Source organism: Alexandromys fortis, unplaced genomic scaffold (genome assembly GCF_014885135.2).
Source record: "Alexandromys fortis isolate MF-2015 unplaced genomic scaffold, M_Fortis_MF-2015_v1.1 scaffold_47, whole genome shotgun sequence".
Lineage (NCBI taxonomy): Eukaryota > Metazoa > Chordata > Mammalia > Rodentia > Cricetidae > Alexandromys > Alexandromys fortis.
The window spans coordinates 4547272-4574317 of record NW_026067957.1 but is presented as its reverse complement, the minus strand read 5'-3'; the positions used below and the strand labels follow the sequence as shown (position 1 = coordinate 4574317).

At 49.7% G+C, this 27046-nt stretch overlaps 1 protein-coding gene across 3 annotated transcripts in view; it reads left to right on the top strand.

The window, feature by feature from the left end:
* Positions 1–25550, top strand: part of Adck1 (aarF domain containing kinase 1) — a 94048-nt gene extending 68498 nt beyond the window's left edge. For all 3 annotated transcript variants that reach the window (XM_050152489.1, XM_050152490.1, XM_050152491.1), the window contains exons 6-11: positions 3883–4041; positions 9307–9423; positions 19044–19193; positions 20525–20722; positions 22816–23009; positions 24844–25550. In XM_050152489.1, coding sequence (XP_050008446.1) covers positions 3883–4041; positions 9307–9423; positions 19044–19193; positions 20525–20722; positions 22816–23009; positions 24844–25015 — 990 coding nt within the window. In that variant the 3' untranslated portion in view covers positions 25016–25550. The remainder of the gene's footprint in view (positions 1–3882; positions 4042–9306; positions 9424–19043; positions 19194–20524; positions 20723–22815; positions 23010–24843) is intronic.
* The last annotated feature ends 1496 nt before the right edge of the window (positions 25551–27046 follow it).

Genomic DNA, 27046 nt, shown 5'->3' with positions numbered 1-27046 from the left:
TTCTGTGAGTTTGAGACTAACCTGGTCTACATAGCTAGCTCTAGTACATCCAGGGCTACCTTGGGATTAAGAGATCTTGTTTTTAAAAACAAACAAATAAGTAAATACCATCACTTGTTTTCAAACTTCCACATTATTCTAGTTTTCCGTTGTATTATTGTGTGTCTGACAACTGATTTTTCTCTACTGTGAGGCAAATTACTATATGGGAAAATAATTTCATTATTTTTAGTTTCTTTTCTTTTTTTGATAGAGAGTCCCAGTTTGTAGCCCAGGCTGTTTGTGAACTCAGAGCAGCCCAGCCTCAGCCGCTCCCGTGCTGGCATCGCCAGGCCTGGACCACAGTGCCTTGCTCTGTTTTGATTACTGCACCTTGAGGGAGGCAGTAGTTGCTCACTGTTCCTTGATTCCAGATTTGGAAGCGAATTCTCCGTTAGAGCTCAGAGGTAACCCTGTTCCCACCCAGAGCTCCAAAACGAAACCTCGCCCCTTCCCATCACTCAACCGTGCATGCAGTTGTCTGGAAGGGAAGATAGATACCCTGAAATGTTCCTGTGTTCGTTTGCTTTTCCGTTTCTCCGTTCGTGTGAGTGCCCAGTAGACATCTGCAAGGGCTGAGTAAGTGCTGGCTGCTGGTGCGAACACTGGCTGCCGGGAGGGTTTTATGGAGGAAGTGCATTTTGGGGAACAATTTTAAAAAGGCAAACAGAAGACAACACCTGCTTTATTTTAGTCGGTTGCATCTGTTGTCAGAAAGAAACCAAAATGAATCTCCTTAGGTTGGGCTCCTAGATGGGTGTGCAGTGAATAGAGACGGGGAAGCGGGGCGTTCTTGACTCTCGTAAGCCGTGAGAAGAGAGAATAGCAGCTAACCCTCTCGAACCCACGACCCTCCCTTCTTCTGCTTCGCCCCGTGGGGCAAAACTGTGCATATCCTGGGGTTGGCCACCTCACATAGCGGGCTGGTGACCTGCTGTAACTGTGAGACAGATGACTTCTCTAACAGGTCTCACATTAAAAAAAAAAAAAGTACGTGCGCCAGGCGGTGGTGGCACACGCCTTTAATCCCAGCATTTTGGAGGCAGAGGCAGGCGGATCTCTGTGAGTTTGAGGCCAGCCTGGTCTACAAGAGCTAGTTCCAGGACAAGTCCAAAGCTACAGAGAAACCCTGTCTGTTTGAAAAAACAAAACAAAACAAACAAAAAAAAGGTATGGTTATGGGGTATGTGTGTATGTATCTGTATGTATGTGTGTGTGTGTGTGTGTGTGTGTGTGTATGCTCCTGTCTTAGGAATTTTTATTGCCGTGAAGAGACACCATGAGCACAGCAACTCTAATAAAGAAAATATTTAATTGTGGTGGCTCCCTTACAGTTCAGAAGTTTAGTCCATCATCATCATAGTGGGGAACATGGCAGCATGCAGCCAAACATGGTATTATACAAGAAGCTGAGAGTCCTACATCTTGCAGGCAACAGGAAGTTGATTGAGTGTCACACTGGTATCCTGAGCACAGGAAACCTCAAAGCCTGCCCCAGCAGTGACACACTTCCTCCAAAAAGGCTGCTTGTGTGTTTATGTATGGTCTGCATGTATGCCTGCATGTGTGTGTGTGAGAGAGAGAGAATACGGGTGCCTGCGTGCCATGGCATTGCGTGGAGGTCAGAAGACACTCTTGGGTCAGGTTCTTCCCTTCTACTCTGGATTTTGGGGATTGAACTCAAATCATCAGGATTGTGCAGTTGAGTTTACCTACTGGCCTGCAAACCTCTCAGTTTGAAGGACAGAGTCTCCCTTTATCCGGTTTGATTTTTCACAGTTTTCAGGTGTCTGTGGCTTGGTTACCCACCGCCAACCACAGTCTGCACAGCACAAGAAGGTATTTTGAGACTGTGTCTGTATAACTTTTATTTCAGTATATTATCATAATTACTTATTTTCCATATTCTCTTGCTATGCCTCAATATGAATTATAAGCCTTCATGCATAGGAAAGAATAGTAAACAAAGGGCTTGGTGCTGTCTGTAGTTTTGGATGCCCTCAGGATTCTTGTTTTCTCCCCTGGAAAGAGGGCCTGGGTAACCACTGAGCGACCCACCACCCATAGAATGGACCCAGTTCTATGAGTCCTGTGAAGATTTGGGTTATGAACTAATGTGCTAATTAGTTATTAGCAATGAATATTAATAAAGTGTCTGCCTTTGTGATGAATGGCGTAGAGTACTAATGGTGACCAATAGCATTAGGAATGACTAATTATATGAATGGTTAGTGATGGAAAAACCTTTAAAATGCCTTTCAGTATGCTTGGATATTAAGAATAATTAAAAATTTCATAAATAGCACGAACACACAGAAAGCAGTGAGTAATGGCTGCTTGGTCAGCAGCTTCACCCAGTGTAGGCTACAGGTACCTCCCTGTGTATACCCGGGTTTGGCCCAAGAGGTCAAGTCCTAACTGGACAAATAAGAGACCTCACTGGGCTGCTCTCCTGCACCTCTAGGTGAGGCTGAGCATTCAGACCTGAGCAAAACACCCAGAGTTTTGTTGTTTGTTTGTTTTTTTTTTCTGAACTTGGGCCCAGAAAGAGGAATTCAGTTGCCTTCAGTAGCCTTGGTGCCCCAGGCTGGACTTAGGTCTAGGACAGCCACTTGTATTTTTGCACGCTTGCTCTATCTATCAGGGTCATTTGAGGATACCTGATGAGAAGCGGTGTCTGGGTCTGACGCACAGTGCCCTGGCCCACTGGGTCACTACCCCCTTCTTGTTTCATGAAACACAAACAGAAACACAATAAACGAAGCCAGTTGGTGTAAGGTCACAGGTCTAGCTGGTAAGTGACTGGACAAGACTGAAAAGAAATTAGACAATGTCCCAATGTAATTAAAAATTGTTTTGTTAGAAACTGACCATAGTAACCCCATGTGATGGCTCTAAAACGGCACCTGGTACATCACAGAGATCACAAGGTTTCAAAACAAAGCAGCAAACGCCTTTTGGGTGACGGCTTTCCAATAGATTTTGATTTCTCCTTCTCTCACATGTGTCTAGTACAGCGTGCATAATCTGAGACCAGCACAAAAGCAGACTCGTAGCCTGGTGGTAATTTTATACAATAACTTTAGTGCGCTTGCATTTTGAATGCAGCCTGTCATGAGGTCAGGTGAGGAAGTTTCCATTTGTGATGTCATTCGAGCCTTCAGGACGTTTCAGATCTCGGGCATTTCCGCTTTCAGAACTTTGAGTCAGGCATGCTCGGCCTGCATGGTAACTGCTTCAAAGGCAAAGTGTCAGCTACTGCGGCAGCACCCCCTCCACCCTTTATAACTGGCGGAGAACAACTCTGGGCCAGGGGTTTGGGCCAGCTGTCGAGAGCTTGCCTACCTCGCACACGCAAAGCCCCAAGTTTAGTGCCTCGACCCCCAAACAACATCAAAGTAAGACCAAACAAGGGAGTAGCCACAGCACGGTTTATGGAAGCTGTCCTGATCAAGGCCGTGGGAGCCTGGTAGACCCACCTGGAACTGGCCTCGGGCTTCCTTGCTGGGCAGCCGTGGAGACCACAGGAGCTCTCAGAGCCCTGATTAGTGACATGGCAGGTACCTACATGTCTCCCATAATTGTGTGGATTCAGAGGGACATTAGTGCTCAGCATCATGCTGGTACCCAGTCAGGGAACACCTAGCCAACGGTCGTCAAGGTTACTTCTGGATGCTGTTAGCTTCTCATTGTCTTGGAATTGGTACAGTTATAGTGACCGAGTCCAGCAGAACAGTTTCCCCTCCTATGTGTCCTCTACGGGAGACCCAGGCAGCGGGTCGGAAGTGTTTCTTCCTTGCTGGGCACCCTGGGCTGGCTGACAGGCTGCGTGCTGGATTTCAGGTGCTTGTCCTGGCCGTGAAGCAACTCTTCCCAGATTTTGAATTCATGTGGCTGGTGGATGAAGCCAAGAAGAATCTGCCTCTCGAGTTGGACTTCCTGAATGAAGGGAGGAACGCAGAGAAGGTGGCCCACATGCTCAAGCACTTTGATTTCCTAAAGGTAGGAGGACGGGGCAGTAAGAATGAGTGCGGGGGGTGGGTGGGGGGGTGAGGGGTGGGGTGGGGGTGGGATTGAGTCCTACCCTGGTTATCACTGCTTAGAAGGTGGGAGTTGGGACATCTCTGCCAAAGTTTCTTACGTAGGTGATTGGTAGTTGGAGACCCAGGTTAAAGCCCTTGAAGGCCATTTCCAAAAGAGCGAACCCTGGTATGACCATTGACCTGCCCGTCAATGAACTGAGCACCCCTGTGGGACTGTGTGCTGTGGCCTCTGCCACCTTAGAACACGGAACGATGCTGGTGCCGGCGACAGTGATAGCCAGTACTGCTGCAATTGGATCCTGTTCCAAAGAGACTTCTTATATTTGCTCATGCAGTACCCAGTTCTGTTACAGCAGTGTCCCTGACCATCACTACAGTGTGCAAAGCTGTACAACAGAAACCTCAGGGCACACAGGAGACACAGGCACGGGGTACAACACTCCACAGCATCAGGGACGCAGAAAAAGAAGCATGAGGCTGTAGGGCCTCGAGTGTGTGCCCACTTGAATGTCCCATTTTTTAAAAAATTCCTTTTTCTGTATTTATTGTTTTCTTGATCTCTTGCTGTAGTAGGCACCGTCGATCGGCCCCTGTTCTAGAAACTTCCCTCTTAATGGGAGCAAGCAGACCCATGTGTTGCCTGTCTTACAAAGTGCTTTGCACACAAAGGACACTTGTCTTCATTTTGGTGCCTTCCCATGAGGAAGTGCTTAGTCTACCCAGGACAAAGAGCTCAGAGGACTTCCAAAGTGCTGGCTGGAGAGGGGAGAAGAGACATCAGTGTTTAGTGAGCGTCACAGTGTGTCAGGCACCGTTGTTCTGACAGAGCGCTGACACATCTGGAGGTGGCCTCTCCCAGTCCATGCCGGTCCAGTTCTAGTCAGGCTCTCTGACTCTGTGTCTGCTGCTCCCCTCGGAGTTTCTGCCCCCTTTTACCTGGCAGAGGTGTTCCTCAGTGCCAGAGTGCTGAGCCAGACAACCCAACAGTCTCCTCCAGTGTTTCCATGGAAACAGCAGAATCCTCCCCTGGCTGGAGCCGACTAGCAACCACCAGACCAAGACATGGAATAATAATAATAATAGTAACAACAACGCAGATTTTTGAAACAAGGATGCCAAATTGGTAAATAATTGACATACTGATCTGACCCACGGCTGCCAGAACTCACATACCATTCCTAAGACAATGGGGAAACGAGGGCTCCCGAGTAATTAATTTCGCCTAAGCACATCATAAGCAGGAAACAAATTTTGCGCTGCAAACGCAGCTCAGCTTTTAAAACCATAGATAGATTGCTCCTGCACGCTGGCACCCCATCACAACATCTGTGCGTAATTAAGCCGTAGCAAAGAGTTTGCCTCTCGTGTGCAAGGCCTCTTCTAGTGCCTAAGTGTGTGGGGGTCTAATAACCTCGACTCTTCACGGTAAACCTTTGGAGAGGAGGCCGGAAGGAGGTGAGAGGTAGCCAGGCGGAGGCAGTCGGGCTTGTGGTTAACGTGGGGGATAGTTGGGGTCAGGCAGGAAGGGAGAAGCTGTTCTAAGCATAGGTTTGGAACTGGAAGAGGTCAGAGCATGCCTATGGGCAGAGTGGGGACAAGGGTGGGTTGCATTGGGCCGGGTCGTGCCAGAGTTTCTTCATATGAGCTCAGGAGCCCGAGGGATATGTGTGCTTTTGGAGCCATGTCATAGCTCATTAGACTCCCAGATGAGCAACACATATGATCACAGCTGACCTTTTAACGTGTTAGACACTCCTAGAAGTGTTGCTCATGTATTTCCTCTTTAATGTTTAACAGCCCCGTGGTGTCGTGTTAAACCCCATGTCATCAGTGGGGAAGCAGAAGTCCCAAGCGATCAAGTCATTAGCCTAGTGGAACCAGCAGGGGACAGAAGCAGGGTTAGGGTGGAAACAGTCATGCTTAAAGCCCGCGCATCAAACTGCCTTTGTAGTACTTCTTGGAAGAATTTCTGAATCACAGAGCCACGTACTCTTGCATGAGTGTATTGCATTGACTCAGCCCTGAGATGGATCAGGACCCTCCTGAGTCACTGTGTAGCTGTCACAGGGCAGCCGGTGCTTGACCAGCAGGTCAGCATCTGGTGTCTCCATGCCAATGGTAAGTAAGGTGAAGCAGCTTCCCCTGCAACCATCACCAGCATCTTACAGGGGGCGCACTTAGATGCAGAGAGACTATGCCTGTGTCCGTAGTCAATACAGCAAGTAGGAGGCTGAGCTGTGCTCTGCCTGGCCAGGCTCTGACTACAGACGGAGTGCACCCTGGGTGATAACTGATGGGCTAGACAAGCCACAGCGCATGGACAAAGCAGACATCCAAGGCTAGGCCCCACCAAGAGGCCAAGACAACCTAAGATCTCAGACCTTTTTATAGACTGCTTCTTGGGCTTGGGACGGCCTTGCTGTGGGAGCAGGTGGAACCCTCAGGTGGGGCTCTATGGGACTGTCTAGGCCAGTGATGGCCTGCAGGGCCTGTGAGTACCTGGTGAGGTGCCTCCCAGAGCTTGCTTTCTTTACGGCTGCCTACCTGTGTTTGTCTCTCACGTTCTCTTCCTGGATGGAAGAAGTAGATGCGCAGTGGTGAGATGTAGCCATTTGGGGACCTGAGGGCAGTTTGCTGTTGTTTTGTGACCGTCTCCGTGTGTAATCCACTCTACTTTCCAGTCCCGAGTAATTGAGGAAAAGGGCTTGTGATTATCAGGGTGGAATGGTCACATAGTAGGGAATGAAGACACGGGAGGGAGGCCCCAGCTTCTCCCTGCCCAGGCAGCCCAGAGAGCCTGCAGCCTTGGGCTCTGACTCTGCCCTTAGTGCTCCCCTGGCTGTCCTCTAAATGTCCCAGTAGGTCCTGCTGGGGCTCTGGCCTAATGTTTACAGAGCCCCAGGGCCCGCTGCCAAGCTTAGGTTTCCAAATCAATGGAAGAACTCAATCCCTGAGTAATGTACCTTTCTCAGGAGACCAGGACCAGCTATAACAACAGACATGCACTTGTCTTCAGTTGACAGTGTGTCTAAATCTTTCATTCAAAACAACAGAAGAGGCACAGATTTCCTGATCAGTCTAGATTTCCAGATGGTGAAAACCTAGCTTAGGCTCATTGCGTTCTCAGCTCTTGTGGTTAGCTGCACCCCTTGAAGGGTCCCTCGCCAGTGGTGGAAACGGGGGCACCAGGACGTAAGAGAGTGACCGATGGTACGGCTTTCTCAGAAGAACTAGGAGAAGTATGTAGTTGGACTTGAGGGCTGTCTAGCTGAGTCTTGCATGGTGAGGGAGGACTCAGTCTCCAAAACACTTGAAGTAGTCGCCCTTGGTGTTTCTCCTTAAGAGGAAATAGTTTGTCAACATTTTGGAGAAACAGCATGCTGAAAACATCGTGGCTTTGGTGGTGGTGACTGCATCACCCGCTTACGTGGTATCATGCAACCTGTGGTACCCTCTGCCCCTGCTGTTCCTGAGGGAACCTGTTCTCTTTTGCTTTTAGGTGGTGTTAGAGTCACAAGAGGGTAGGAGTGTGTCAATTAGTTTATAATTTGTTTGAAAATAACTAAAAGGCCAATCCAACAGGTTTTTTTTTAATGGTTGTTCTTTGGACTGGAGGGAAGGCGTGGTGCTGAAGAGCATGTCCTGTTCTTCCAGAGGACCTGAGTTGGGTTCCCAGCACTCACATCAAGTGGCTCACAACCGCCTGCAAGAGCAGCTCCAGGGGATGCAATGTCTCTGGTCTCCTTGGGCAACGGCACTCATGGGCACACACACACCCCATGCACTTATTAAAAACTTGTCACAAAATGTTTATTGTCTTTATAAAGCAGGAAGGAGTCCCTCAGTTGCTTCCAATGGTTCTTAGTAGTCTGGTGACATCAGGGCTGGTACCTGTGATTCCCTGAGTTTTTTTTTTTTTAACCCCTTTGATTACAAGATGGCAGTTACTGTTTTAAGAATCACATTCACGGCCGGGCGGTGGTGGCACACGCTTTTAATCCCAGCATTCGGGAGGCAGAGGCAGGCGGATCTCTGGGAGTTCGAGGCCAGCCTGGTCTACAAGAGCTAGTTCCAGGACAGGCACCAAAGCTATAGAGAAACCCTGTCTCGAAAAACCAAAAAAAATAAAAATAAAAAAAGATTCACATTCACTTTCAAGGTGGAAGAGAAAGAGAGGAATAGTACCACAAACATCCTTTTATGAAGAGAAAATAACCCTTCACTGAATCTTCTAGCAAACTGCCACTTGCATTTGATTGGCATGAATTGGTATCACATGACCACCTACTATGGGCCAGGCCGGGAAAGGGTTTAAGTTTCCCATGTGTGGGGAAGAGGAAGATGGGTCACAGACACTGGCTTCCGATCCAGCTTTGTCTGCCATAGGAGGCTGGTAGGAAGCTAGCAGAAAACCGAATTTATCCTCTGGTTCAAACTCCTAAACACTGTAGCAGAGGTAGGGCCCTGCAAGGCTCTGGTGGAGGGAGAGGCAGAAGGAAACAGCTCTTAACACCAGTGTGAGCTGCGTGTGTAACACTGACCATGACACCTGATGGAAACAGCCTAAGGAAGGAAAGATTTGTTCCACCTCACATCTTCAGAGGATTGCACTTCATTATGGTGGTGAAGTCATTGTCGAGCTTGTGACTTAGAAGGGTGTATTAGAGACTCTTTCCATCATAGGGGGCCAGAAAACAGAACTTCCAGATACAGGACCTGAGCTCCTGTCCCAAAGGCCTCTACTGCGGCTTTCTTCCACCAGCCAGGGCCCACCTCCTAGAGGTTCCCAAACCTCTCGACATAGCACCCCCAGCTGGGGACCAGGCTTCAAAGCACGGTGAGCCTTTGGCGGACATTTCCAATTGAAGTCTTAACAGTGGCAGCTTCCAGGTAGGTAGGAAAGATTTTGCTACGAAGTACCCATACTTGTTATAGTGTCTGACTTGCAGTAAGATGGAGGGGTGGTAAGGGTGGGGGTGAGTGGTGTAGAAGGCTTAGGGGAGTGGCAGTGGGGCAGTCGGGAAGCCGCTCCCACCATCATGAAGGACCGTGAGGGAGGTCTGCTGTAAAGGCCACCCGATTGAGGCAGTCTGCCTAGTCCTCACCCCGGCTTCCTCTCTGGCAGCGGCTCCATCCTAAAAGCAGTATGAGCCGGTGTCCATACTAGGGCCCGACCCTGACCACAGCCTCCTCCTCTGATGGGACTTGTCTTTTTCTTCTCCAGGTCCCCCAGATCCACTGGGAGCTGTCCACCAAGAGGGTGCTCCTGATGGAATTCGTGGAGGGAGGGCAGGTCAACGACAGGGCCTACATGGAGAAGAACGGGATCGATGTGAATGAGGTGGGTGAGGTGGGCTAGTGCCGAGGGCAGGGGGACAGAGTGTGCTTGGGGCTGCTTGGCTAGGCCTGGGGCTCCGAGACACGGAGAGCCTGGCCGGGTCCTCCTAAGCGTCCGTATCCAGTCCTGGGTTATAGTGGCAATGGGGACAAGCCTCTCTGGGCACAAGGCTGCTGCTGGCTTCTTTTCTCACAGCAGCTAAGTCCATACAGCTGGGCAGTGGTGCCCAGTCAGGGACTCAGTCTGTCTGTCTCTTTGGTGCCTGTTTATCGACTTCCACCCTGCTCTCCTGGGCCACCACTGCAAGACTCAGGGCATGGAACCAAGATGACTGCGGTAGTTTCTCAGAGCAAGGGAGAAGATGAAGCTGTGTCCTTACTTCCTGTTTCCCCAGTATCAGGGAAACTGGCTAGTTGAGAGCAGGCTCTGTACCCAACCTTCTGTTTCCTGGTCACCCTAGGACCTCCAGGAAAAAGGACGTTGTGCTTTTTCACCCACATGCATTGTTAGTGAAGTCCCCTGCATGTGTGGGGTCTGGGTACTCAGGATGCCCAGGCTAGCGTCAGACATCCTGAGTTTTCAAGAATGAAACAAGCCAGACTGACCTCTCTGGTCCTCAGTTTTCTTACTGGAGGCGATGGACCTGATGACCTCTAAGGAGCCTTCCTATCTGAGTATTTTATAGACTAGTGACTCTGGCTGAGTGAGCACTGACTCAGGGTGCTTCAGGAGCCACCTGTTTCAGAACAAATAGGGGAGTTTGTGTAGCTCTGCAGATTCCTGGGAAATAACTCAGGGTGCATGTTGAAGGCGGCCACTTGTTGGTTCCTGACTGCCCAGCTAGCTTAGATCTGAAATAATCACACAAAACTTTATCAATTAAATCACTGCTTGACCTATTAGCTCTAGCTTCTTATTGGCTAACTCTTACATCTTAATTTAACCCATCTCCATTAATCTGTGTATCACCGCATGGCAGTGGTTTACCAGCAAAGTTTTGGCATGTCTGACTCTGGCAGCCCCATGGCGTCTCTCTGAGTCTGTCTTTCTTTCTCCCAGCATTCAGCATAGCTTTCCCTGCCTACCTAAGTTCTGCCTTGCTATAGGTCCAAAGCAGTTTCTTTATTCATTAATGGTAATCACAGCACACAGAGGGGACTCCCACATCACCTCCCCTTTTCTGTTTAAATAAAAATGAAGGCTTTAACTTTAACATAGTAAGATTACATATAACAAAACAGGTATGAAACAAGAATTACAGTTACAATATTTATATCTACTTTATCTTTTATCATAACTAAAGAAAACTATAACTATAACTATAAATTCTTCAACTCCATCAAAGACTCCAGAAGGATATAGTATTACCTAAATAAACACAAAGTACATTGTAAGCAACTTCTAAACCTCTAGAATTGACAGAGACATCTCACTGTCTGGACAGTCACCCAAAGTTCTTCTGTACTGTTGGGGCATCCATCTTCAGCCTACTGACCAGCAGACTTTTCCATGAAGCAGGAATTTTCAAAGACAGCTCATTTTAAAATATATAATTAAAAAAAAAAATTAAAAAAAAATATATATATAATTAAAAATATAGCTCAATAGAGAATCATCTATAATATATATTGACAGTTTGTCAGGCACTTTTTTTCTGTCCTGCAGAATGTCTAGCAGACTCTTTCATGAAGCAGGAACCCCAAAAGAGCATCTCACCTTTAGGCAAGTTCAGTAGTCATTTCTCTGTGGGTCCTGCATGTCCAGTAAAGCAGTCCAGGTAAGAGCAGTTTCTTGCCCAAATGGCTAGCAAACTCCATAAGGAGCCTCTTTGATGCCCATCTTCCTCTTGAAGTAGCTTGGTGGTTGCCAGGAACAGATGTGTCTCATTGTCATGAAAAGTCCCAAGTTATTAAAATATTTTAAATGCCATATTCTGTAGTCTTTGAAAGGTTTGAAGAATACCTACCTATCTGAAATACATCTCTGTACATCTAGAAAATCTAACACGACTACAGTCTTGACTATTATAGATGATTCTCTATGGAGCTATATTTCTTAATTATACATTACATTTTTAAATGAGCTGTACAAACACAATAACTTAATCAAGAGCACAATTATATAGCAAAACTGACCTTAAATTTGTATAAATAAACCAAGATCCATACCAATGCAAATTATTCATATCTATAGGTGCACATGAGTATCTGGGGTAGGAAGGGTTGCAGAGTCTTCACAGAAGACCTCACCCCAGTATAAAGCCTTCGAGCAGTCAGTGCTCATTTGTCATTTGTACCCGTAGCACAGGCAGCCCTGCCTAGGTACGCTCACCTTCTAGGAGCCAGAAGCCTGCCAGGTCTTCTCCGTTTATATCCCGGAGCCTAGCAGCATATATATCCAGGGATCATAGTTGCCAATAACTTTCAGAGCTGGTGGCAGCAATTGTCATTGGTCTCATTACAAGCAAAGGTTGTGTGGGAGTCTTCTGCAGGCAGATAGAGCTTCTTCTAGCCACAGAAGGACTATCGATTGCAAGACCTTTATCGAAGGTTAATTGGATTTCAGTGAGTGTGGGTTGAAGATCCTGCCTGGGCTGAGGCCTGACTTAATTGACATGAAATTCGCCAAGAGAGAGGTGAGTGAGTTGGTACCACAGGGCTGCAGGGACAGATACAGGAGGCCTGGTGGGCAGATATCACATGGCTACAAGATTGACTGGATCCAGGGGCACTGGGCAGAGATGCCAGTCAGGTACTTCCTTAGGGAGAGGGCCAGTCAGAAAATGGGCCATTGTTAAATGGTCTTGGATTCAGCTCTAGTCCCCAGGATCCCCAGGAGGACAAGGAGGAGGATGATTATGGAGTCTGTCTCCTCCCTCTCCAGGGAGCAAACTTCTGTTAGAGTGGGGGGTTGGATTGAGGACTTAGCTGAAACCTTTGAAACCTTCTAACTAATCTTCTCTTTTAGTACCCTCAGAACCTATTTCCAGAGATCAAGGTATGGAGCCTCCTTGGAGCTGAGGTTATAGGCACAGAGCACCTGTAGCTGGTTCAAGGCTCCTTCCCCAGTTTGCTCTGCTGCCTGCTGTCCCCAGGTCGTGCCCCTGCTATCTCTTGCTGGCTGCTGTGGCTGCCTTTCTGCTGTTCCTGTGGTAGAGGTGTTGCCTCTTCTTTCCCTTTGAAGTCAGAGTCACCTTTCAGTATGTTTTCTGAGTACCTACTATGTGCAGGCACTGCTCGTGTGTGCTAGAATAGAAATGTGGGCAGAGCCAAGCGTGGGGCTTCTAAGAGACCTGTGCTGGACAGGATGGGTACCTTGGATTGTCTGGCTCTGCCATTCATTCTTCCGGTCCTGTTGAGTAAAGTACTTGAGATAGGAGTCCACGTCCTTTTTGCTATGGGACAGATACTATCATGCAAGCTTTATAAGCAATAGGATCGTGTAAAAACATTTTCTATAATTCATAATTCATGAGGGTATTATTACTCATGGAGGCATCTCTTCCTCTTAAAGTCTTTGGGAACCTTTGTTTCCTTCTTGTCCCCTTTCTGTAGGCTGTGAGTGTATAGATTTGGACGTACCTGATTGGTATGCAGTGCCATCGATCAGGAAAGCCGGGCTGAAGTTTCTGCCTTTCCCTTAATTACTTTCATTTCTGTCGCTACCCTATGTGGACAGAATAGAACCCTCCCGTTTTTTTGTCAGTATTGTTCTAACCTCCTTCTGGCTGGCTCAGCATCTTCCAGCCCTTCTGGCTGGCTGGTATCCGAAGATGCTGGGGACCCAGTTCCTGCAGTCATAAGAAGGGAAATAGTTCTGATCTCTCACTCCCATCCCTCTTAGTTGCTTGTGAATGATAGGGGGTCCTGGTAGTTCCCGGGGACTTGTTTTCTCACTGCAGAGGTATTGGTTGGGCCGAAGGAATTTTCTGGAGCCACTGTTTGTGGAGTCCAGTGTTGTCTCTGGACGGTCATTTGTCAGCTGACCTGCTGTGGTGTTAGGAACCCAGGTCTCCCTGTGTGCAGGAGTCTGTGGGTGACCTGGAGTATCCTTTGATAGCCGAGGCACAGCGCTGAGCCTAGAGTATACGCCCAGTACATGATGACACCGAAACTCCAGACTCTGACTGTCTTGCAGGACAATGTGTGTCCAAGGGCAAGGGAAATAGGGAGGGAGAATCCTTCTCCTGGCCTTTAACATTGAGGTGGAAGGGCATGCAGTCTCTGTGTGAGGTGAGTTGTCTCCCTAGAAATAAGACTCCAGATGCCCATAGCAGTTCCTTCCTCTCACATGTGTTTGATAGCAGTGACCCCTGGGACTCACTTTTGCCCCTTGGGGTGATTTGCAGGGCATCTCTAGTAGAGAGATGAAGGCTTTTCTGTCTCTCAGGTCCTCATGGCTGGCTCTCATGTTAAGTCTAGTAAGGCTTAATTAGAGAAGCCATCTTGGTCTTTTTGTGATAAAGCACTTACTGTTGTTAGAGAAGTAACTTGAGGAAGAGTTTATTTTGTCTCATGGTTTCTAAAGATTGCATCTGTCATGATGGGGAGGGTGTGGTGCTTGGAATGGTTTTGTCTGTGGAGGGGCCATGACAGGGTGGGTCTTCATATGGTCGGAGATCCAAAACCAGGTCTCAGGCAGAACCAGAGGCAGATATGACCTGAAATGACCTACATTCACCAGCCAGGCCCCACTTCCTAAAATCTCAACCACTTTGCAAATAGTGTCACATGGTGGGGACCAGGTACTGAAAGCACCAGCCCGTGGGGTGGTTAAGATGAGTCTTTACAGAAGACTTTCTAGGTGCCACCATCAGAGCCACTCCCCAGTTTCCTGTGACCCCCTGGCACTTCTGCTCCTGTCCTCACTACCACAGTGTAAGGCTGAGGAGTTAGTTCATAGTGCTGGATGTTCAGGGACATCACCTCACAGCTTGCCCATCTGGGATCGCCGTGTGCCATACTCATCCTGGACCGCCGTGTGCTGTGAATGCATTGACTTTAGCACTGGGCAGAACTGGGCAACACTGGGCAGCTGGAGTGGTCTGCGGTTTCTGTATCTCACTCTTTGTTCCTGATGACAGGAGGAGGGTGATGGTGATATGCCCCAGGCAGCAGGCTGGCCTCTGTGGAGAATCTGGCTGGCTCTGGGGACTGATGTCACGACAGCAGCCTCCCCTTTCTCCCACAGACGCTGGCCTTGCTTTGGAGACACCCCCACCCAGGAACATACATAGACTTTTCCTTGGGGGTAGGAATGAATTAATCCACACAATTATAGACCAATTAAACTACTTTCAGCCACTTCAGGCCTTGAGAAAAGTCCCAGAATAACTCCTTGATTTAAATATTATTTACTCAATTAATTCTTTACTCAGCCTTTTTATGGAGTCCTGTTTCTCCCGTCTCTCCTACTGTTAGAGAATAAAGGCGTTTGTAATTAGTGAAATCACGTATGAGTGGCACGTTCCTTTCACAGAGGACAATTCCAACTTCTGGGGGCTTTTTAGTAAAGAGCACTGTCCTGTGCCTTTGCCTCGAGGTGTGGACGGGGGTGGGGGGAAGTCAGCCAGCCAGGATTTCCTCCCAGGTCCTTTTCTTCAGACAGAGAGCACCTCAGAAGTCAGCCTCAGGGAAGTTCCCCCTGCAGTGGAGAGGCAGGCAGACTGACCATTGAGCACCTGTTCTCTGGAGTCAGGCCACTTGACAGATCGATGTCACTGTCGGCTGAGGAAGCCATTAGGCTTCTTCCTGTCTTTTTACCCCCCCCCCCCCCCCCGCCCCAGCCCCTTCAGCCATTTCCTGCAGAGAATGACTAGTATCTGTCGCAGAGCCTGACCCATTGTGGCTACTCCAGAAATGTGCCCCTGCCCATCACGGTGTAGACACCGTCCCTCTGCGGATAAGGCAGAGGCAGCACTGGGGGCGTGGTGGTCTGTGCCTCAGTAGATGGTACAGCTGAAGTAATACGGAGTAGTCAGACGGGCTCAGGGATATCAGCCTTACTTCTGGGATGCCACCAGCCCAGCAGAGGCCTGGGGACTTTTCCAGGACCCTGAATACCTGTGCTGCTAGGAAGGGCTGGGTGCCCTGTGGAAAAATTGATTCCTAGAGAGGCTGTCAGCCTAGTTCTACAAGATGCAAAGAAAATTCACCCCAAACTAAGAAAACAGAACCTCAAGAGGGACATGCCCTTTCAAAGTCATTCTTGAGTGTAGTTCAACCAGCGCAGTGCCAGTACCGACTCCCTTCCCCCGAGGATTTTTTAATATCTAGGGAAATGTGCTTTTCTTTGTTCTCTACAATTGGGAGCTCACCCTGAAGTCATGCATCAACTTGTAGCTTTTTTCCAGTTGAGATGCAAATAGTTTCTGCCCAGTAGAAAAGATAATCCTAAAGGTTGATTTTTTTAAAAACTTTTTTTCCCTTAAGATCCCATAGGACAGTAAGTAGTTCCCATTTCATCCAGGAACTCTCCTTTCTTCCCGCTTAAATGCTCCCAGTAAGTCCTGGCTCACAGTTGCTCTTGAAGCATATCTGCCATCGCACTTGCTTCCTAACTGATGGGTTAAAAGCCTTGGCCACTTCATTCTCGGTGTGCCTGTAAGCCGGGCTTATGACACCAACAGTCACCCTCAGTAGGAACTGGTATGCATTTTTCTCCGTGTCTAAAACAGTGTACCACATTCAAAAACCAAAGCGATGCCATTTGTGTATCTAACCTTGAGTAATGGCTTTCTCCTGGGTAGTGGTATTTAACTTTGAATTGTGAGGTTGCCCTGTGAGGAGGCTGAGCAGATGCCGTCAGATGGCGTCAATCCCACATAACTGCTAATTGGAGATCGAGGACTGGGGTGGCTTACCTCTCAGGCCACTCGTGCCCACAGCGGCAGCACCAAGATGGCCTTAGTGCTGGGTTATTAGCCAACTCCTGTTCTTTGCGCTCTGCCTTCTCTACCTGTCGGTCCTAGTGACATCTGGTTGACCTGAACATTCAGAACTGCTCCCGAGCAGGAAGGTCTCCCAGTGACAACTGGCTGGGGAGTGTTGAAAGGGTGTGCGCGTGAGTGCGTGCGCACACTCTCTCTGGCGTCTCCACTCGTGTGTATGGCAGTAGTCAGCAGTACCCCCACCTGCCCATGAAGATCAGGGATATGAGCACCCCCACCCTGGATCCCCGTGCCCCCGAAGGCCATCTTTCATTGTAGAAATAAGGGGCCCGGAGCGATTAACAATATTTCAGAAAGCTTAAGGGAGATCATACATCTCCCCGTGACAGGTTTGCCCAGACTAAATGAAATGTCACTTCTCCACATTTTGACTGGAATTCCGTCAGCTCAGTCTGGCTGCGCTGCTTATCTTGGGCTGATCAGGAGCCCTGATTGGACTTTATATGCGTCCTTGACAAATAAAAATGAATGATTACTTAATAAATGGAATCGGTTTGTCAGATAGGGCCTTTTGAAGCGTGCCTCGAGGAGCTCCAAGGAGCCTAACAGAAAGGGTTCTTGGTGACACAGAAGTGGAGAACTGGCTGGCTTCTCTGGGCCTTGCTATGGCCAAGACTCATCTTCCAGGAATTAAAACACAGTGACCCCGGGACCCCTGAGATTTGACCTGGGGCAAAGTCCTATTCCTAATGAGAACGAAAGTCCCAAGGTATGTTTCACCTGGGGCAGATTTCAGGCGTCTGGGTGCTGGTGGGGTAGGGTAGTGCCTTTGGCCTGTTTTGAAGAACCAGTGACAAATACCAGAGACATCTACAAGAGGTCACTAGATCCCAAGCCCTGTGACATGCTCATTCACTTCTGCAGCCATCCATGCGAATGGCTAGTCACTGAAACCAGCAGTGTAAGCCGCTGGTTCAAGGTCTCAAGGGAAAAGTACAGAAGTGGGTGTGAGCCCTATAGACGGGCTCTGTTAGGTGGCTGGGGAGCATACCAGCTTTGAACAAAGGGGGTTTTGCTGTGAGCAGCTTTAACCTCCATGTTCTCAGTCCCCTGTCTGCAAAGTGGGGGGCGGGCTTATAATTGTTCCTGCCTTTGGAGCACTATTAGCAGGAATGGCAGCTGTTGTTCTAATGCAGGGTTATTTTATTCAAGTTTTTTTGTAGCCTGGGCTAGCCCTGGACTTGCAACCCTCCCATCTCGGCTCCCGAGTGCTGAAGTTATAGGTCTGTGCCACCATTCTTGACCATTATGTCATTCTTGATCTCCTACCTTGGTGCTGATTATAAATGTGTCTTGGGGGAGACTGATGGGATTGGCGTAAATGCCCTGTAGGAGACACAGCATCTTAAAAGCCTATGGAGAGCTCACTCACAGCGAGTGCAGAGTCTTCCTTTGCTTGTCTGGTGCTGGTACAAGCAAGCTCATGCGGAATGGAGCCAGTCTATAGCACATCCATTACACCTCAGTAAAGCTGTTTAACAGACCAGAGCCAGTCCCCGCTACCCTAGGAGTTTATGATAGTGAACCAGTCGGTCATTTGTCAAACAATCACAATTGTTTGCAAGTGCCAGGAAAGAGAAAGGCATGTATTCTTTAGGGGTGTATGGTGAGAGCATCTTCCAGCCCTGCATAGGAAGGAGGAGGGCCGGCACCTAGAGGTGGGGAGATGGCAGGACGGTTTTGTGGCAGCAGGAACGGGTTGCACAAATGCCTGAGGTGGGAAGGCACTGGGATCATGGAAGGAGAGGAGGCTGATGTGGCCCGAGAGTGTGTGTGTGATGCACCGTGAGAACAGGAGAGAGGCATGGCCTTGGGTCACAGAACAGTTGAGGGAGAATCTTAATCCTCAGGTCTCCTTCATCTCCGCTACGTTCATTTGTTAATGACTGAGGCTGGGAGGAACGCCAAGGGCAGTGGGTGTCTTGGGGTGTCTATCCTCTGGCCAAGTCTGTCACTGTCCCCTGGACACTCATTGACAGTTCATCTGGGGGCCCTGGTCTCGTTCTGTTCAGTAGCTGCTCCCTAACTGGGAAGAGGCTTTTAGCTTTCATAAAAAAAAAAAAAAAAAAGACAGTAGAGATAAGAAGGCTGCTTTGGCAGGGCGTGCAGAAGTGACAGGATGATTTAAATGGCCTCTCCAGTGTCGTTTCTTCTGTTCAGACATCATAAATCAGATTAGCATTGGGCTCTGGAGGATGGGGAGAGGGGAGCAGGGCCTGGACTCTGGGGCTGTCGAGGACCAGCCTGGCAGCAGGGCTCCAGAGGAGGGTCTTTGTATCTGTCACTTGTTCCTGACCCAGCCCCATTCCTTGAGGGAGTGGGTGGGATTGTTCCCACAACCCATTCTCACCTTTGGGAAAGAGTGGCAAGGGAGGAGAGAGAGATGGGGAGAGTGGGCAGGACGGTGGGAGCTGAAGACTGACAGCCATCATTCTCCTCCCTTACACTAGGAAGTCACAGCGGGAACTCAGGAAACCCTGGAGGCTAGGGGTCCCAGCAGGACTGAGATCCAGGTGGTTTTACTGTGTGGCCATGTTTGAGAATGGCATTGTCTCAGACTGCTCTGGCCCAGCGGTGCCTGCTGTCTCTTAATGTGGCTGGACGGGGCGAGGAAAGAAGTCCCTGCCGCAGGTGTGGGCAGGGCAGAGCACCCACTCGACTGCCTCTCTTTCAGATCTCCTGCCACCTGGGCAAGATGTACAGTGAGATGATCTTTGTCAACGGTTTCGTGCACTGTGACCCCCACCCTGGCAACATACTAGTGCGGAGGCATTCGGATACGGGCAAGGCTGAGATTGTCCTCTTGGACCATGGGCTTTACCAGGTAGGAGAAAACTCTGCTCCTTCATGGGTTTGGAGCCCACTGATGCCCTCCAGAAGCCCTGCAGATGGGGGACAGATAGCTAAGGTAGCTGGGACTGGGAGCCCCCCCGAAACCCAGCACCAGAACTGTCAGTTTTGTATAGTCCTAGCCCAAGAGTTTCCTGAACCTCAGCATCCGTGCAACAAAGCGAAGTTGCTCGGGCCTCTTTTATAGCCATTGTGAGGAGCAGGTAGGAGGAGTGTGCCAGGGTGGCTGTGTCCTCCCAGGGAGCTGCAGGCTGCCTTAGACTCTGCTGGGTGTGTGTGGGATCTTCAGGAGACGGGTAACTGCATATTTAGCCCTCATGACTTTGTCTTCTGGAAGTTGGGATAAGCAGCTAGTAGGCATGAGCTGCAATCAACAACATCAAAGTGGGACGTTCACCGTCAGCCTGGGACCCTGGCTTGACTTGATTCCATGTGGCAAACGGTCCTGAAGAGGTTCCACGTCCACCTCAGCTCCTTTCTCAGGCCGAGGTACCACATCGCTAGTCTCAGCCTCCTCCGAAAGGCCTGGTAAAATAGGGTGCAGGTCAAATTTGGCCAGCTGTGTCACATGGAGCCCCAGTGACAGCTGGCCCTGACATGACAGAAGTTTCTTGGCTTGCTCACATGCTAGTCCTGGGTGTGGCAGATGGAGTCCACAGGGCTCTGCTCCCTAGGATTCACAGGAGGAGACAGCAGAGGAGAGGGCTAGGGGATGTGTGGGAGAGCTTCGAGGGAGGCGGGGACTGTGCATGTCTTTGTGGGGGACCAGGGAAGTAGCCTGTACCTAAAAAGGAGATGGTAGTATAGATTTTGGAGAGCGGTCAGCAGTCTCTGCCAGTTAGGACCAAGGCTTGCGGTACAGGTTGAGTATCCCTAATCTAAAAATCTGCACTCCCAGCACCTGAAGCTTTGGAGCTCTGTGATACCACAGGTGGAAAATTCTATGCCACGTCACTCCGTTTCACGCTCAAAATTGCTAAACACGTTGTATAAAACCACCTTTAGGCCATGTATGTAAAGCATGTAGGAAACAAATGAATTTCATGCCTAGATGTGTGATCCAGCCCCAAGAAATGATGGATATGCAAATCCGAGAAAGAAGAACTGCAATCTAGAATGCTTCTGGTCCCAGGAATTTCAGATTCATTATATTCAAACTGTTGGCTTTGAACTTGGGCCCCTAGAAATGGCTGAGTGTTGGGGGAGCTGTGGCCTTCCTCATCCCCCTGGGCAGTAGTCAACACTCATCCAGGGTTCAGGCCTGGGGCCGAGAGAGACTGCCTGCTGACTGCTGCCCTGCTCTAGGTGCTCACGGAGGAGTTCCGCCTAGACTACTGCCGTCTGTGGCAGTCTCTGATCTGGACCGACATGGAGCGGGTGAAACAGTATAGCCAGCGCCTGGGGGCTGCCGAGCTCTACCCGCTGTTCGCCTGTATGCTGACAGCCCGGTCCTGGGACTCAGTCAAAAGAGGCATTGGCCAAGCTCCCGTCTCTGCCACTGAGGTAGGTGACCCTCTCCCAGGTGCAAGGCTCGGGGCCTGGGGATCCCTTCCAGCCCGGTGTCTAAGGTTCGTGATTGGTGGGCTGTGGAGGGAGGGCTGGACTGGAGCCACATAGGATGAGAAGTAGGGAGGAGAGTAGGAACTGGCACTGGGGTGAGGAGGGTAGGGGAAGGATAGCCTTCTGTGTCCCCTGGGACCTCATTAGCCTGGAGGAGACATGAGGCTTGTGGACTTAAAATCCTAGACCTCAGTAGCTTGGTGAGATGCCAGGCTTTCTCTGGCACCTTCCAGGGGCCATCTTACTCCTGTGGGTCTTGTACTTCTTCCACCCACTGGGCACTGTTCCCTGTGCCTGGGTCCCCTCTGGCTTCCTCTCTATCGCAAACAGCTCTGTCCCAGTGAAGCAGCCCCCCCTCTTTTTTTTTTTTTTTTAAAACATTTTACTCCTTCATTCATGGCCTTAGTCTGTCCAGACAGGACACAGATTTTAGGGAGCTCATGTTCCCCATAGTCCTGTCCACCTCTGCATACCCGCCCAGGCTCATGGGAGCTTATTTGGTTATTTCTTAGTGAGCAGACGTAGGCTTCCCTGAGGCCTCTGTTCACTGGAGGTACAGATGTGGTCCTCCTCATGCTTCTGGAGAGCATGGACACTGCTTCCAGCCCCTCTTCTCCCTGGTCCCATGACATTCCATGTTCCCATCAGCCATTGGGCCTCAGAGTCCTTCTCTGCAAGCTGGCTTGTCACAAGCACCTCTTGCAAAGGCTGGATCCGGAGTCTCAAACGATGTCTTAAAGAGTCTACCCCTCACCTGTTATTGGCTCATTTTCCTTCAAAAGGGTGTTTGGCCGGCAGGCCTAGTGGCAGTGATGAACACCCACTATTCCGGGCTCACCAGCCTTAAGAGGCCCCCTAGAAGAGGGGCGATCTAGGGATGGTAGAAGCTATGCTTTCTGTTTTACTGTCACGGCATATCAAGTGCCTGCTCCCAGTTCCTGGAGTTCATTCATTCAATAAATATTTGCTTTCCCTGGCCCCTGAGCGTGTTTCCAGGATCCTGTGATCAACAGACAGACAGGTCTTTTGTGTAATTTACACTTTGGTTGAGAGAGACAGACAGTAAACAACTGAACAAACAGGCAGGTGGGATAATTGCAGGTTATGGGCGCCTTGGAGGAAACAAAGCGATGGGAGGAAGGGGCTGGGGGCCTGGCTCAGACCTGGGGTAGTGCCGGATAGCCGAGCTGAGGTGTGAAGCTACGAGAGACCCCAGCCATAGGAGTGCCTGAAGGACGCACTTCCGGCACACCAAGGCCCAATGGCGAGAGCGTTTGGTGTGGTCTGGAGGGTGGCGGGGCCCAGAGAACACCACGTGAGACTATCTGCTGTGGGCAGAGGAATGGACTCAGCTCTCAGGAGGAAACGAAGCCTTTGGCAGGCTTGGTGCAGGATGCTCAGGTCTGCTTTTTTAAGAGTTTCTGTGGAGTGAAGTATGATGGGCCAGTCACTTAGGAGGGAATAAATGCTCAGAGCCACCGCTGGTTGAGAATGAAACCAGTAGCCTAGGGCTAGCAAGTAGCTCTTGGTTCCTGAAGAAGGTGACCTGAAGGGTCAGATAAACAGGTGGGCTCTGGCTGTTGGGCAGACACCCATCATCAGGACCCAGGCAGTGGTAGAGCACAGAGGACAGTGGATAGGATGTGGTGCAGGACTGGGGTGGGACCTGGGAGTTCTATCCACGGACTATATAGGGCTGGGTTTGGTTAGGGCTTCTTCCAGGCCAATTGAAATTGGCATCCAGTAGCCTTTGAGAGTCCTTGGCCTTTCTCAGTGTACACGAGTGCCATCTCCAGGGCTTGCCTGGGAGTCAGCCTCTTACCTCCTATCTGGATGGTCAGGCCACAATGCCCCAATGCTTTGCTTTCCTTTCGTGTGTGTGTGGATGTTCCACAAGGGTGTCAAGACAGCTATGTGCTAGAAGCTCCCACCTGGAGCTTATTAGTGTTCTCTTGGGCATAGGCTACCTGCACCCCTGGCACTGTGAGCTTCGTGTGCCATACCACCCATTCTCATGTCTTGTTACCACCATCTAGGACTCAGAGATCCGCAACAATGCGGCCAGCTATCTGTCTGAGATCAGCCAGCTCCTTAACCACGTGCCTCGCCAGATGCTACTCATCCTGAAGACCAATGATCTCCTCCGCAGCATTGAGACCACCCTGGGCACCCGGTCTAGTGCCAGTTCCTTCCTCAACATGTCTCGGTGTTGTATCCGGGCACTGGCTGAGTGAGTATGCTCCCGTCTCGGCTACCTCCAAGTTCCAGGAACTGTTCCATGGGCTTTGCTTTCCCTACCACTCAATCCTTTAGGGCCCAGTCTTGGTTTATCAAGCTCTAGATCTCCCTTCAGAGAATCACAGGGGCAAAGTCAGCTGCAGCGAGTCAGCAGGTGCCTTGAGATGGTTCCTTTGTGTGGCCTAGGACGCCTGAGCTTTGCCAAATGATGGCACCTGGGATCGCATCCTCCCAGCCCAGCTTTCCAGATGATTCTTTCCCTCAAAAAAGTTTGAAGTTGGTTTTTGAGCATCTCAACCCATTCAGGTGCCCTCTAGACTTGTGATCAGGAAGTCCCAACATGACCCTGTTTCTAATTGGCTCCTAGTACCAGCCTAAACATGGAGGCCATTGCTCTTTATCCTGGAGATGTGGCTGTGACCTGGGGAGGTGTGACTAGTAGGCTCTCTCAGGTCACAGATCCTTCTAGATGCCTTAGCATCCTGGAGACACGGATGATAAGAACCATGCTTCTTCAGGATCTAGGATAAAGGATCTAGGGGATCAAGCTCTGGGCCTCCAGGGGAGTTGGGTGAATATACTGCAAAGGCTGTGGTCTGGCAGGATGTTCTCAGCCCAGAGAAGAAACCTCGCTAGTGTGGCATCTCAGCCTGTCAATCCTGGGGAAGGAATGGATTATTCTGGGCAACTATTTGGCTGCATAGATCATTCACTAGCAAATATGGGTTGGGTTACAACAAAATACTCTGACCAATGAAGGGCAGAGTGTGGTTTCTCTTTTTCACTGAGGGCCAAGGAAGCCAAGTCTTAAAAAGAGAAAGGTCTTGGGTTTGGAGCTCAGCAGGGTCTGGGAGGTAGAGAGCCATTTGCTGTAAGAGACTGTTTAGAAGTCACTAACACCATAGACAGATAAACGGGCAGACAGAGCATGGCAGGGCCTCTACAGAGAGTTCAGGCCCACGTAGCAGAGAGGGAGTCCCTTCCTACAGGTTTCAGAGGAAGAGCGGGTTTCATACCATGTAGTTGACACAGCAGGGCCCTGTGTAGGCTGTCCTTGATTGTCATACAGCAAGGGTTGGGGGGTTGCTACATTTCCTGGAAGGGTGTGTGACCCCAAGGATGAGGGAGTAGGGCCACATTCAGTTTAGGTAAACTCATATGATGGAGGGTGCACCCTTTGATGTCTTGGAATCTGATAACCTGGCTCTGTTAACTTCTTCAGGGAAATGAGAATTATGGAGCCTGCTAATCTCCTGGGATCCAGACACCTGGGGAGTCTCCCAGGGGCTTACAGGTTCACAGATAGCTTCCCAGAGGAGCCTTGTCATTGCTTTTACCATTGTGGCTTGATTGGCTGCTAACCGAAAACCTAACAAGAGGTCATTATCATAAATTCTAGTTTTTGTTATGTCTTTTGTTTGGTCAGAGAGACTGAGCCGGGTTGACATGTAAAGTGCTCAGCCTCCCAGTGTCACCAGACCTTCTGTAGAGACTTTAACTGTATTTGAATTGGGGTGGAATGAGACTCTGTGTTGACATATATTTATTGTGCTTTTTGATTAAACCATGGAGTGTTCTACTGGGTGAGGGAATCAGAGCCCCTGTGCCTCATTATTTTACTGCTTTGAATATCTTCTTTGGGATATTCAAGTCATCCTGTCCCCCCATCTCCCCACCCCCCTCAGTTGGGCAGTTGTATAGTCAGGTAAGCAAGCGATCCCCAGGGTCAGGGAGCTGTTGAGCTGGCCAGGTCACCTGCCGTCTTTGATTCTTCTCCATGATGCTGAGGTGGTGTTTTCTCACCTCTGTTTTCTTCTCTCCTCTAGACACAGGAAGAGAGATGCCGGCTCATTCTTCAGAAGGACCCAGATATCTTTCAGCGAGGCCTTTAGCCTTTGGCAGATCAACCTGCATGAACTTCTGCTTCGAGTGAAGGGCTTGAGGCTGCTTTGCTGGGTTTCGACTCTCCTGGGCTGGCTGACTCGGGCTCCACACTGAGTGTGGCTATCATTCCCTGCCCCTTCCTAGTGTCTCTCTACACCTCATTCCTTCTTTCCTGCTCTGAGTACAATTGACCTGTCTGCCGAAGGCTGGCCTGTGGTGCCAGGATGGTTGTCCATGGCACCCCCTAGCTCTGCTGTTGGAGCCCCCCTCACTGAAATCTTGTCTTGGGGCCCTGGACTGTACTGCAGAGTGAGTTTGCTTCTTTTAGGGAGGGGATAAAGCAACCTTCTTCCCATCTCCTGTAAGTGCCATGGGCTTGGTCATCCCCACTTTTCTGGGGATTGGCAGAAAGGACCAACTACATGCGCCAACAGGGCATTTCACTTGTAGGAAATAAGCAGGTTCTTGAACTTGCTAAAGAACAGACTTCGCGTTTGTGCCATATCACTCCCAACGGTGTCTCACCTCAGCGAGGAAGACTGCATCCGGGAGTAAACGGTGCCGCTGTGGGTTCGTGCTGTCGTGGTGACACCTCCAGTGTTGTATGTGTTGTGTTTCAATAAACCCTTTCAAGGTTGCGGGCACTGTCCCTTCTGACTCCAGTGCTCCATTTGGACTTTGGTTGCTCTTGATAGCTGCTTTCTTGGGAAACCCCTAGGTTTCTCAGGGAGGCCTAGGAGAATGAAGTCTGGATTGTTTTTAGAGTTTATTTGCTAGGCTGGGAGCAAATCCACATGGCTCGCAGTGGACTTGAACACCGTTTACACTGGGACCTTGCCCCTAGGAACCATGCAGGCTGTAAGACTCCTCCTGCCACAGGGCCACACCCTGCTCCTTGGAGGCTTCTCTTCCATCTACATCCTGGATCTTCCTTGGTGGTATTAAGAAGCTGCAAGCTCGGACCTCGGGCAGAGATAGGCTCCCCCTTATTTCTGATGCCTGGGGCATTGGGCTCATTCAGATGGTTAGGTCCTAATTTACCTCATCTGCGCCTCAGGTCTAGGACTGTCCCTGGTCCTTCCAGGTCTTTGGAGACACCAGCCTTCCTGATGGAGCCACAGTCATTGTGCATTCGGACACACCCATGTCACCTGTTGAAATGCTGTGTCTAATCGTACTGCCTTGTCAGTGTTCACCTCTCCCAAGTCCATCATCGCTCGGACGTCTGCATGGCCTCTGGGGCTCCGAGACCCCACATGTGGCAGGCTCAGTTCCACAATTACCCACACTTACAGACGGGTGACTCTCTGATCAGAGAACCCCAAATCTGAGCCTTATTCCTGTTCTCTTTGTTAATGATACAACACACAGATTTTTCTAGTGATCAGACTATTTGCATTCTTTTATTTTCTCAAAGAATTGATTGTTCCTGGTGACCAGTTGGATGTACCCAGGGACCCGGGAGACTAATTCGCAAACTCTGTTATTAATCACGAGGATACGTGCCGCATATTCTATTTTATGGCGTCTTTTCCAGCCCCTGAAGTAAATATAAATGTCCTTTCTGTTCAAGATAATGGTCGCTTGCTTTTTTGCTTTGGATGTAATGGTTGGCTTGCTCTGGGATTTCAAACAGTTTCAGGATAGTAGGGGTGAGGAAAGAGTTGGGAGTGGAGGGCACTTTGTAAATCTAGGAGTAGGCTGGTACTTAACGGGTGACTTCCCACGGCACTGTAGATGAGTTGTTTTATGTGCTTGAGCCGAGTGCCTCTAAGTACCCAGTGCGTCGATGCCCTGGCTTTTGGTTAGTGCTCTGTAAGCATGGAGATGGTGGGAATCTTGGCAGACTTTGCGGTTTTCAGGGAGGTTAAACTGTTTTAAAAGGCTGCATGTTCTCTCACGGGCACCGAGGAGGTGCTGTGAGGACGGCCAGGTTACTATCAACAATTTATCTTTTCCACAGCAGGATCGGAGCTGGTCAGCCTCTATACTGCAGACTGTAGGGGTCTTCTTGTCACCATACAGGGACACCCTATGAAGACAGAATGGCTCTAAGAGGCCCCCGAGCAAATCCTGGGTAGTGGGGCAGATGGGAGATTAGCAGCAGTCAGTGTGGGCCCCTGTGGAAGAGTGGTCTTAGCGGGG